The sequence below is a fragment of the Pectinophora gossypiella genome, chromosome 2 (assembly GCF_024362695.1).
Source record: "Pectinophora gossypiella chromosome 2, ilPecGoss1.1, whole genome shotgun sequence".
Classification (NCBI taxonomy): Eukaryota; Metazoa; Arthropoda; class Insecta; order Lepidoptera; family Gelechiidae; genus Pectinophora; species Pectinophora gossypiella.
The window spans coordinates 14,849,604-14,863,390 of record NC_065405.1 but is presented as its reverse complement, the minus strand read 5'-3'; the positions used below and the strand labels follow the sequence as shown (position 1 = coordinate 14,863,390).

Here is a 13,787-nt window from a genome sequence, read left to right as displayed (position 1 = left end):
GCCCGGTAAAGGTGCGCGAGCTGCGCAACATGAAGGGGGGCACTACGCCATCAACGAGTGCAAGAGCCTCGAAACCCACAGCAGCAGCTACCGTCACGAAGCATCCCAGCGAACTGACAGCCCAGAATTCGCACATGGCAGCGGCAACCGGTTCAGATGGGCATAAACCGCACAGGTCGAAGCACTCACGCAAGAAGGCAAAACCCGCCCTGTCTGCCGCTGTGGATTCCGAACCACCAAGATCAACACCAACCGCAACAACAACAGGTCGCCGCCCCTCCATAGGAGAAGAAGGCCAAGCGGAGACATTACTTCGTACAGTGAATAAGCTGGAGATGCTGGAGCAGACTATCCAGCTACTCTACGATATCCTGGACGCCATCCGAAGCAAGATAGACCCGGTGCCCATTATAGTGAGAAGCTTGGCCTCACTACTAATCCAGTTCAGTGGCGGTACTGACCATCTCCATTGGACTGCTAACGACTGGAACGAGGCTGTCCACATCTACTACTCCTCGCTGAATAGTTAGTATTGTGGTTACCTTCGAGGGTGAGTGACGTTTCCAAGTGGTAGTTAACAGTCGTCGCCCCAAAACGTCCACCTTCTTCAGACCGAGCAAGATGACGGAGCAGCCCTCCAACACCGGACTCGACCATCGCCACAAGCTGACGTGCGCTCACCGGGCCTCTCCCAACGGGTAACCACCCGGTGGGCTTGACCTCGCTAGTGGCAGAAATAAGGATTAGACCAACTCCAATGGACAATCCCGTGACCCACTCGTATAAGTAATAATAAATAATTAAAAAAATGACTCCATATTGGTAGCGAAACATAGTTACAGCAAATATGTCACTCCTTCCCGACTGTCGCGGAGTAACTGAGCGACGCGGTAACCCGCGGTCATATACGCGCGAGCGTGTATTATAATGGCGGTAAATGCGCATGACCAGTAAATAACGATATTTTTAAATTGGCGTAAGTTGTCATTGTCTGTAATATTATACTTGTTTAAAATGTAGTAAATAACGCCGATCAACAGATTATTGTCTAATAAATGTAGTAAACACAGTACGTTACTTAAATGTGTTATGCAATTATGCAGTAACCCGCACTGTTCAACATTAAATAGTGCTGTAACTACAAAGATCAAATTATTTGCAAAAGCAAAATTGGTGTAAAAGACATATCACAGAAAAATGCTGTTTTAAATGCTATTTACAGCAAATATTCAGTTGACTTTTTGGAAAAATAAGCAAAATCCCAACGCTGTACAGAAATTTCTAGAAGTCGTAGAGCCATGGGAATAGGACCATTCGACGCAGGATTTTTTTCTGATTCCGAATCAAAAATAAAAAAAAATTGGCCAAGGTGTGGTTTACAGCAGGATTGCTTTTTACCGTCGATATACTACAATACATGCCAGCTGGAAGAAATATCTTTGTTTAGAGAAAAACTTATCAGTATTATCTTTTTTCTTTGTATGTTCCTTGTGTCTGTTTTATTTTGTACAAATAAGTAAATAATAATAAAAGAAAGGGCGCACTGTCAACATATCAAACAGCAATATTGCATAGCATTGCTACAATGTAACCTTTTTAAAACCCAGTAGGCTCTGCACGGTAACCGCGCCGCGCGCAGCGCGAATTATATCGAGGCCTTCGTCCAATAGCCGTTTGACGTCCATCTACGTAGATAGCATTCGTATCGTTTATTGGTCGAAGCGCTCGATATAATTCGCGGCGCGGTTGTCATGTAGACCCGGCCGGAATTGATAAATGATTAAAAAAGGTATTCTTGATTGCCGTGAAGATTTTGTGTGCGTTAGCATGTAGTTAAATTAACTGGAAGCTGTCTTCAATATTTCATGTTACGGTGTTAATGTGTGATCTTTAGTTTTATTTAGTCCAGTTTGAACTCCTTTGAGTGTTACGCATAAAAACTATTTGGGAACCGCTGGTTTACATACTCTTTCATAATAATAGACAAACACAGGGTTTAATAACAATCCTGACACCGGGTTGGCAGGTAGGGTTGCCACCCGTACTATAATAATATTATATTTAAGAAAAGCAGCTTAGTATGTAAAAGTGCTGTAATTTTATTTCCTTTTCTCTTTTTCTTTTAAAAACATTTTCATTGAATATGCCTAAACGAAAAATTGACGATAATTGTTAACAAAAATATGTCATTTTTATTTGTCTGCATTTTCGGAAAATACTATACTTTAAAAAATATACTAAGTCCCCTTAAAAAAAAGGTGTCAACCCTATTGGCACGTCATATCCGTAGTGTGTGAAACCCACAATACTAAGTTCCTCTAAAAAAGGTGGCAACCCTAATGCACCTTAATTTACGTCAGATTGGCAGTGTGTAAAAACGGACCTTGTGACAAAGGAATAACGATTTGTTGTCAATTAAATTCTTGCTGAATGGCTTGTGTGTGATCACAATTCTGACAGTGTCACGTTTGAAGATTTATTACGATAGCGCCATACGTGTTGCCAAGTTTTGGGCCGATACTATTTAGTTTGCCATCGACACGATAAGAAGAAGATACAAAGATGATGATGACGTTTAACACTTGCTCGTGTACTTGCAGAGAGGGCTGCCCAGTGGGTCCAGGGTTTACTCTGAGCAAGGTGTTCACGTTGACGCCGCTGCTAGCCAACAACAAGGACAAGTGGGGGCTCGCGCTCGACGGGCAGCTCAAGCACGAGGACACCAACCTTGCCTCCAGCACGCTGTAAGCATATTTATTTCTTTGAAAAAGGCAACGGTTGCAGCTGATGCAGCCTGAAAAGGCCTCTGTGACCTTGCCAGATCTGTTCTGACCAAGGCCTCCTCTAGACAGATCCGGGAGTAAGCTCCACGACTTCCTGGGTTACATTATATTACCCCCCCAGTGTTCGGCTTCTACAGTACATGAAAGTCTCACATCTGCACAGCAGGTGCAATGGCGTCTCATCGTCCTTTAAACAGGACTCAGTTAGCTCCATTCTATATAGGTGCTTATTAAGTCTGAATGAAGAATTACCCGTGAGGGAGATTCTTACCTTCTCCCTAGTAGGAGTAAGAACCTCCGATGAGAAAAAGTCTAATCAGTTGCCTCGAATGAGCTAAGCCAACTGAAAACATGCAATAAGCAATAATACTGCGTATATGACAACCTCCCCCCACCGGTCCTAGTTTCCTCACTTCACCCCCGATTTTATTAAGCAATAAGGCCGCCCAAATTGTACTGTATTCATGTGTTATGTCTGATTGTTGTAATTTAATTCTTTGCAATAAAGTATATTTGATTTGATTTGATTTTTGTTACTGCGAGAGTCAATAAAACGAAGATCGCTCGCGCTAATGCTATTTATAAACCTAACCTGCAATAAGTCACATAAAAAAAACCGAATTTGCCCTGGTGGCTGCACAGTAAGTTTTAAAATGAATTTAATATAAATTTCGAAATGTGTATTCTTTTATATTACAGAATCGCAGATCCGTCGCAGCGTGAGAACTTAGGTATCATAGTGCAATACAAAGTCAAGGTGAAGCTATGTCTCGGACCACTAGGCGGGTGAGTCGGCAAATATTCTTAGAACAACCAGAATGATAGTGTTAAATCAGCTGTTGCATTCAATGGGACGGACAACCTGCCGCCTGCGCACGCGGGTGACGCACGGTACTCAATACTAATATATCCAACTTAATCAAACAAGCTTGAGATTGAGGAGCTCGGTGGCGCAGCGGTTAATGTGTTCGGTCTGCGATTGTTTGAAGTTAAGCAACTTTCGCAAAGGCCCGTCATAGGATGGTTGACCACAAAAAAAAAGTTTTCATCTCGAGCTCCTCCGTGCTTCGGAAGGCACGTTAAGCCAGTAACTATCAATCCGCACTGGGCCCGCGTGATGGTTTAAGGCCCGATCTCCCTATCCATCCATAGGGAAGGTCCGTGCCCCAGCAGTGGGGACGTTAATGGGCTGATGATGATGAATCAAACATAAACTCACGACTGTATCCGAATTGGGGTAGTCAGAGGTACATCCATCACAAGATGAAACAAGTACCCACACCTCACCGAGCTTTCTGATAGACCAACGTGGATAAGTGGTGTATCGCCGTCCAACTGTGCTAGTGAAACTGCACTTTGGATAAATTAATAACTCATTGATGTAAGACCGGTACCGGGATACAAGCTGGTGAACCACAATACCACAGTGACAATGAGATTTGTGCTAATGAGATATGTTTGTCAGTGACCTGAGCGCGGAGCTGCCGTTCATCCTGATGCACCCGAAACCCGAGGAGGAGCCCGCGAGGCCGGCGCGCGAGCCCGAGCCCCGCGACAACGACCACGACCTCATACAGCTCGACCCGCAGCCGTATGTACCGCCATTTTGTTTTTTTTTATTTATTTATTTAAGGATAGGCAAGGGTGTCGTGGTACCCAGTTGGTAGAACGCTTGACTCTCACTTTGAGGTCGCAGGTTCAAATTAATTGAAATGAAATATTTTTATTAAGATTTTGGCCTTTCACCCTTGCTGTAAGCTATTGGAATATAATAAGATACATTAATCAATAATCAGTACATAAAAATAATGTTTTTCCCCTGCCATTTTATGAAGCACGTAGCACAAATTGAAACCACAGACTATAACGATATCTATGAAACAATCAGATATCTCGACGAAGACATCGATTCATCAATTGGAGATAAATCATTAAATTCTGATTACTAAATTAAAACAGATGTACGTATAACTGACGAAATATTTTTATTTTTCTATTCAACCTACGTCTTTATGAATTTTAGTCTAGAAAAGCGTATTAATAAGTCCGACATTTTATCACGTTTTTCTATGACGCCAGTGTCCTTTTTCATAAAAAATCCATAATAATTTTGTGTTTTGACGTTTAGTAAAAAGTAACTGGTTTGGCTAGTTGGAAACTAGCCTATTTAAATCTCGTACGTATGGCGGGATAAAATCCGATTCAATAAAGATGGTATATTAGGGCCGCTGAGAATTCTCGTGCAATCTCGAAGTTCCCCGCAACAAGCGAGGCGGGGGCGGGATTACCAACCCCATCAACCCTGGTGTCAGGGTTATTACTGAGCCGCCATAGATCCCTGACATGACTCGTGTAACGACTACATACTTACATCAGACTGAAGCAAGATCGAGAAGCAATTCATCTGAGAAAGCAATATTGCAATTTGACATTTCGGCATATAAAAGTAGACGAGTAGAGAGCAGAGAGAGAGAGAGAGAGTGAGAGTGGAGTGGAGTAGAGTAGTAGAGGAGTGGTAGTGTGCTTCGATGTGGCCATTTTAACCCCCCTGTTTTTACTGATTTGTCTAGTTCACGTGTATGATTTTTCTCTTTCTCTTTCCCCCTTGCAGCGATGAGAACGGCCAAGAGCAGGACGACGATATAATCTTCGAGGACTTCGCGCGGCTCCGGCTGAAGGGCGCGGAGGCGGACGCCTGAACGCGCGCCCACACGCACTCCCTGCGCGAGACTCAGCTCACGAGGGGGCAGTAGACGCCCGCCACTTGCCCTACTGCTTGAACTATCAATACACATACATATTTGTACACGCACTGTTTGAGGCTCGTGACTAGTCGCCGTGATCATGGCACTTGCAACAGTGTTGAAATATCGAAAGTCTCATAACACTGACTTTAACGCGGTAAGAACCCGGTATTCAGTGTTTTAATTGATGTAAACGCACGCCACAGCAACAAAAGATAAAATCTTGTCTAAGTCGACTCGGTTTCTATAACGTAACGAAGAAAGTACATCAAGATGAATTAAGTACCTACATCTCACCGAGCTTTCTGTTAGCCCGACGTGATAGGTGGTGCCGTATCGCCGCCTATAATGGTCGAGCCAACTGTGTTAGTGAAAACTGCAACTGAGGTAAATTAATAACTCATTGGCGTAAGTCTGGTACCGGGGTTCGAGTCGGCGTTCCCTCGGTTTTTATCTAGATATGATAGAGAAATGTGTACCAATAAAGATAACAACTTGAAAGACGCAATGTAGTGACTGTCAATGCTATGAATGCTACAAAGTAGTGCCAAGTTGCTAAAAAAAAACATAATATTTTCAAGAGTAATTGAAGATAAGGTAGATTCAATAAGCAGATTCCAATTTTGAAATTTACTCAACTTGTAAGTTGAGAGTCAAGTTAGTTGGGCAAGTAGCTGGCCTCGTGTAAATGAGCACAGACCGTTGCGTGAGGGGCCGTCCGAACATTGTACAGTGTAAAATGTGTTGAAAAGGATTTGACTATACGCTATCGATATCGCGCTGTGCTGCGTATACTTAGCCATTTATTTAAGCTTGTATAAATATTATGGTTATTATTTCTTGTAAATGTAAATGCATTATGAACTTAAGGACGTGCGCAGTTTGTACGCGTTTCTGTACGAATTTCAAATTTGTATCGTGTTCGTAGAACTCAGTTTTTATCGTGATATACAGAAATCCTATTCTCTGATTGGCTAATATTTCAAGAAATTGACAAGGATTTGCTTTCAACCAATCAAAATCTGAAGCATCAAAAACTATACGTAACGTCAACTATAAATTGGGTCGTGTACTAGGTTCAAGATAAATTATAAAATTCTGATTATTAAATAAAGACAGACCTAAAACTAACGAAAAACATTTTCTTTTTCATGTTTAAGTTAGAGAAACTTAATAAAATGTCCTACATTTTATCACGTCTTTCTAAGACGTCACAGTGTGATTTTTCATGCAAATTCCATAGTAATTTCGTGTTTTGACGTTTAGTAAAAAGTAAATGATTTGTAGACTAGTACTACCAACAGTCAATACAATCAATAGACTAGTTGGAAACTGGCCTATTGATAACCAAATGTGAGAACAATCGAAATTCGTTGAAAAGTTAAATAGTACAGCCATCCGAGATTAAGGAGTGAGAGATTAAGAAATGACAAGCTAGTAATCAAGCACTCCTACAGTACTTCGGATTGTTCAGAACAATCACAGAAGAACAATTTGTTCCAGCGTCTTCGGACGCACGAGACGGATCCGAGGGAGGATTCCCCCCCCTCCCCTCCCAATGGGGTTCATGACCTCCTCCCCCTGGGCGACAGGTTGGGTCATGAGTCAATTTTAATTCTCATTTATAAAAGCTGGCTCCGCTCTTGGACGGAACGTCCAAAAACATCTCGTACGAAAACGTGTCCAAAGTGCGATCGGTCGAAGTCCTGAAAAAAGATGAAACTCAGGAATGCCACGAGGTTGAATATCTGTCTCATAACTTACTGATAAGTGCCTGACAACGTGTCCATAACTTATTTGACAGATAGTATAGTAGCACTACACTCTGTAAAGTGTAACATTATTGTAATGATGTATCTTTCGTCTCTCGCGTCCTAAGCTGTATACCATTGGTGCAAAAGAGACATAATTATTACTCGTCTCTTTATATCTCTATCTTGCTGTAATTCTAATCATGATACGTTGTACAGGCTATACTATCAGTCACTTATCTGATATATAGGTTATCAGACAGTTTATCAGCAAGTTGTAAATTAGGCCCTAACGCTTGCAAGGTGAAAATTCTTCTATATTAGTCTATCTTATGCTAACGTACGATTGTTAAGAGTTATAATGGTTTCTCCCTCGCACTCACGGGAATCTTATGATGAACTATTATAGTATCTTCATCGTCTTTTATAGGCTTAATTATTTATCAAACTCATTTATGTTAGCATTTGGAAAGTGTTACGTCAATTAATTTATGCACAAATTATCTATTAAGTCTTAGCTTTTATCTATTTTGACTATCTATTTCTTGCTATTTAATTTTTAGTGTCCTTTTATAATTAACCTAACCAGCCCCCGTAGCATGCTGCACGCATATCGCGCTCATTTCGATATACGAAGCAACGCTATTGGTTAGACGATTAATAAAGCAATTCTATTGGTACAAATACCGCGCAACCACTGAATTAGACTTTCTGAGTTTGAATTTGTGTTTGAATCGTAGATAATTGATATCACGAGTTTTTGGGATTTGTGTCCGATTAATGGCAATTGGGTCCGCCCACATGGGACTTAAATGACCAGCTATGCGAGGGGTAGGTGTATATACTATATAACTATACACCTCTGCCTACCCCTTCGGGGATACAGGCGTGATGCTTTATGTGCTATGGCAAATATCGCGTCCCACGCGTGATACAGGCTTCGCCTAGTGTGGAAACCTCTGTTAATTTGGATATATTTTTAATACAAGTACCCATCCTACTTTATGTGACTCATTGTATTGTTTTCTGGTAATAAAAACATTTTCATTTCATTCATACGGTTGCCATATTACGGCTTGTGACCTTAAATGCCTTTTTTCTACTCTAGAATTTGCTTCATACTGTAAATAGAGAAATAGTTTGAACCTATAGTTTAAAACCAGTGACATATTTGGGTTGCATCGTATACAGGGTCTCAATGAACAAAAGCACCGTATATCAAATATAAGTTATAATGCAATATAATTCATAAGCCTAAGTAATTAAGGCACGTTATCCGCTAAGTGAATACGCAGCACAGATGTAATGATAATTTTATATTATATTCGATGTATATTGTATGTGAAAATTAATTTTAATAGTTGTCTAATGATCAAATATTCGAGTACAAGTTTATTTTAGCGTATTATTATTCATCAGGAATCATTGGCCATCGACCTTTAGTGTAACTCGACGACTTTAAATCGAGCTTGAAGACAGTAGCAATATTATAACTTATCTACTTTTATATTTATATCCACAACATAACATTGCCGTGAAAGGTAATATTCGATCGATAATATTGTAATAAAAAATTGCCTACTTGACAGTTTTCAGATAAGTATTACTTTTTTAAAATTACATACGCGCATTTTATACCTCATAAAATATTTTATTTTCTCGAAAAAGTTTTATATAATAGAAGAAAAAATATATTTTTCATCATTAATTTCAAATTTCGCGCGAAAACGGTTGATCGCGTGACATTTTTCCTAAAGACGTCACATTTCAATAAACAAAGAAACTGTCAAACTACATGTCACTTCAAGTGACTTGAAACCTGCCAGCGGGCTTAGCACCGTAAGCACGCGACTCTTTCTCGCCGCGACAGAGATCATCTGTCTTTTTCTGTGCAGTACTGTGAGAGAGTGACGTGTGACGTATGTCGAGGCGGGAAAGAGTCGCGCGCTTACGGTGCTGAACCCGCTGATAGCTTTTGCTTATTTTGTGATATGTGACGTTACACGAAGCTCAATCACAGATAAAAAATCGCGTTCAAAATGATCTTAATAAAAAAAAACTATTATCGATATAGATAAACTACCATATCCGCCATATTTCATATTTTATTGTTACAACTGCCAAGTAGTCAATTCCATTGAAAGCTCGCTTTATAGTTGCCAAGTCATAAGAATAGTACAATACGAGTATGTATGGTATCATGCATTTAATAGATTAAAACGTTTTATACCCTTAATGTAATTGTTTCCAGCGGTAGTGACGTCATGTTGATGTTGGAAGTATACTAATAGGGCTACGGTCATTTGATAAACGATGTTTTATTGAACTTGTTGGATATTTATAATTTGTATAATGGTAGGATTAGCCTAGTATACGGATAGGGGTTTGTGGGTAAAGAGTCGATTATTACAAAAGAAACACGGGAATCTAATGACGTTTCAATAAGGGTTGAACAAAATCTTCTATCCTTTTCTGGCACTCGGTACCGTCACTCGGTAGTGCGAGATAAAAAGTGGGAGTGGGAGAGAGCCTCGTGGATTCCGCCGTGTGCGGTCGCATTATCTCACCCTAGCAAGTGACGTTTTTGAGGGACAGAAAAGGATAACGCGGTTTCGTGCTGTCAGATGAATTTCAAACCTAATGATGGCGAGTGCCGCGCATACATTTTAATATTTTTTATTATTTATAGGGTTTAAATCGCGATAGTTTAAATCTATAAAATATTTTAAAAATAGCGTGGAAATCTGCAGTAGCTAAGAGAGTTCACAATTAGATTTTTTGTACAGGAATAGAGCTGTTATAAGAGTAAGATATATTAACCGAATGAGTCTTGTTACTTGAATAATTATTTTTGCTTGAAAAATTACAGACTGAAGCAGATTTTATGAAGAGTCAAGCATGTTTCCGCGAGGTTCGGATTTTCTCGTGATGACGTCACAAACATGTATTTGCTCGTAAATCGTCGTTTGTCAAGTGACCGGGTCGAGTAGTCGGTGTTAGTCGCGAGGGTAGGCCTGCGGCTTGGGCCCGAGAGCCCTTCTGTGGCCTTCGAAACAGAATTTAAATGACTTGCTTGTCACACCACTCAGTACAACTAAAATAGAAAAGTTAGGTTATTTTTCCATCGGAGCGAGGAAGAGAAGGAATACCTCTCGTGCTCGTGCGTACCCTTCTTGTACAGAAATAGCCAAGATAAAACATGCTAGGGTACATGCCACGAAAGAAGTCCCGCGGATTTCAATGGAACTAAATGACAAGTCATATTAATTCTATGCGGATACTGCGACGCTAGCGCCGCGGCCGCGGGACTTCGTTCGTGGCGCGGACTCTCCGTACAAGAGTAGCGTATGAGAATAAATATTCAAAAATAGAATGCCGTTATTTTTAAATTAAAACTGGAAAACAGTTGACAATCTGAGTGGTGGGAACGGTAAAGCCAACCTTTAGATGAATTATTATTGTCATGATTAGAAAGTTATTTGTTGAATGTACTTTCAAACGTGAATGCTTCAGGATAACATATCTCCGAACTTTCTTATACAACGCATGTGTTACCAGGCTGATCAGAAAGATTCTTCTTCCTTTTAACTTTCTGATAAATTAATAGAAAATTTTATGAAGAAAATTGCAGAATTTGTAATGTTTTTTTCTTTTCGAACGCTTGGTCGCTGACTTAAAACATCGCACATTTTTTCATAAATATCTACATCTTAAGACCAATCAGCGGACCACTGGATCCAGACGATGTACGACAGAACTACGTCGATGCAAATTTTGATTATCCCGTGATCTTTCGGGTTGTACCTTGTCTTTGTAAAGTACAAATTAAATGTTAAATTATCACGTGGTCCATACACTGAGTCCGTCTCTGTACTAAGTCTTTTAGGTCTCGTGTTAAACAGGCAAAAGACGCGAGGCCCGAGAGACCAGGGGGCTTAAAAAGAACAAACTAATTCAATTCACCTATAAAAGCAATATTGCTATTTCACATAATTACGTTGACATTGCGCAAATGTCAAAAAGCAATATTGCTTTTTAGATTAATTGTTTGATGTGGCCTTTTTAACCCCCTTATTGCTGAATCTTATGATATCTGTTCTGTAAAATTTTACTACGAAACTCTGGTCACATCAGAAATGTTCCAAAAATGTCGTTATCTCATTCTAACTTGGGTCTTCTTCATAAGAGCGAGTGAGATAGTGATATGTTTAGAATGTCTCGACGTGAACACCGTATTGTACATTTGTTTCGCTGTACAGTTATTATCGTGTAAGTTACGCATGTTTATTGTATACTACGCTTTGTAATGCACAAATGTTTCTACCCAATGAAACCTCGGTTTTAAAGTGAATTTACATTTTAAAACTTTTTTATATGCGTGCGATGAGTTTTGGGACTTTTTATTAGCACATTGGTGTCGATTCGAGCAACCACCAACTTAATAACTTAATTTGACAGGACTAAAACTAGCTCCATCTCTTTCCTGCACGTATTGTTAGTGAAGGGGACAGCACTAATCTAAGAGCTGTCCAACTAAAATTAGGTTGTGTGTACGGCCGAATATGCACCATTGCCGATTAAAAATGAAATTTATTATCTAAAATAATTAAATATATAAATAAACAATAATAATAAAATTTATAATTATTTAAAAAGCCAGTAACATTTCAAAACTACCAACATGTTTTGACAAATGAACTTAAAATCGAGGTTTCAACTTAATGATAAAATTTTACAAATGAGGCAACTTAAATGGTTTCTTCTATCAATGCATTATTTCGTAGTTAAATGTTTATGTTGCTGTAAAGTTGTATTATTTATGTATTTCGATAAGTATTAAACGGAAAAGAACATATAATGGTCACAGTGGGTACAGTTTATGTTTTATGCAGATTATTTACATATTTTTTTTCGTAACTTTATGAACTTTTAGTAGTTTATAAAATACCTGCTGCAAAAATACCTGCTATAAAATATCGACTGTAGTCCACTGCTTAGGAAGAAAGTGTGAAAAGGAACATTTACAGCCAATAGGTATTCGCCAAGGCCTATATTCGAAGTACAACTTCAGCGGCCATTTTGTATAAATAAGTACCATGAGGCTATCTTCAATTCGCATGTTGCACAATACTCAATATTTTATTTGCACAAAGTTGTAATATTGCTAAAAGACTAGAACCCAAAGCTGTCAACAGTGTTGCCAACAGAAACCGTTATTGGCTGTAAAAAAATGTGCAGTAAATAGTTATATTTTTTAATAGATTATCCATTGTAAAGCGACTCGTGCATATTTTGTTACTTAACACCGGCTTGGGGAATTGAAACGTGGATGAGGTTCAGTTTTAAATAGAAAATCTTTTCGAGATGATATAACCAATAAACGACATGCTTGTTGTTTAACTTATAATTATGCTGAAATACTCTGAATGAAGAATTGTCTGTTAATTTGTCAAGCCAAGGTACATATATTTACAATAGGTATCAAACATGTGCACGATCGCTAAAAAGACATCCACAGCAAAAAACGCACTATATTATTTTTTAATTTTACATCGAAAACTTTTTGATGTATACTTTTTCAATAAATTATGTAACCACAATGTTTGTATTTTTTTTAATCCGTTTATTCGTCGAAGGTTTATTTCATTTTACAAAACTACCATATTTTTCTTTTGAAAAGACCCAAAGTTAACTATTGATATTAATAGAGGCTGAGTGACCTATATGCATACATAAATCATATTTATTTCCGACCGGGGTTAGCAGAGAATTGCATTTGCTTCGATCCTGATATACTTCTCTTGCTTAATCCACATTCCTTCATCAATCGTTTCATACACGCCCGCCGATTTCGAGTAAATCGTACTAAATGCTTTTAAAGACAATCACCATGGGATAGACGCCGTCAATGACAAGCACTTATTACACTTGCCAATCCAATTTCACCATACATTTTTGACAAGTCTTCATTTCTTCTTCTTCTATCGTGTGAGGTGGAGTACCAACATCATCAACCCTGGTGTCAGGGTTACTATTGAGCCGCCAAAGGCGCCTGACGTGGCTCATGTAACGACTACTAACTTGCATCAGTAAGTAGTAACCGGGACCAACGGCTTAACGTGCCTTCTGAAGCACGGATCATCTTACTTTCGGATAATCAGGTTATCAGCCTGTAATGTCCTTACCAAACTAGGGATCACAAAGTGATTTTTGTGATAAGTCCCCACCGGGATTCGAACCCGGGACTTCCGGATCGTGAGCCCAACGCTCAACCACTGGACCACGGAGGGCATTGGCAAGTGTAAAAAGGGTTTAAATTATTTTTATTGTTTTTTCTTCCGCGGTTAGCGATGCGCCAATGACAAATCTAGAGCTTGCGAAAATTAGTGACTTCGGGCTTCAAAAATCTTTCTCACGAGGAACATTTTAGGCTACGTTCTCCAAAAAATTATAAATTGAAGAAACAAAGCTAAGATGCATTATGTCTGTTACCCATGAAATTAGAAGGT

At 39.3% G+C, this 13,787-nt stretch overlaps 1 protein-coding gene across 3 annotated transcripts in view; it reads left to right on the top strand.

Annotated features, from left to right (window-relative positions):
• The window catches only part of LOC126378488 (beta-arrestin-1), a 148,789-nt gene extending 135,911 nt beyond the window's left edge, over window positions 1-12,878 (top strand). For all 3 annotated transcript variants that reach the window (XM_050026902.1, XM_050026911.1, XM_050026893.1), the window contains 4 exons: window positions 2,601-2,744; window positions 3,483-3,569; window positions 4,249-4,374; window positions 5,395-12,878. In XM_050026902.1, coding sequence (XP_049882859.1) covers window positions 2,601-2,744; window positions 3,483-3,569; window positions 4,249-4,374; window positions 5,395-5,482 — 445 coding nt within the window. In that variant the 3' untranslated portion in view covers window positions 5,483-12,878. The remainder of the gene's footprint in view (window positions 1-2,600; window positions 2,745-3,482; window positions 3,570-4,248; window positions 4,375-5,394) is intronic.
• Window positions 12,879-13,787: the final 909 nt, after the last annotated feature.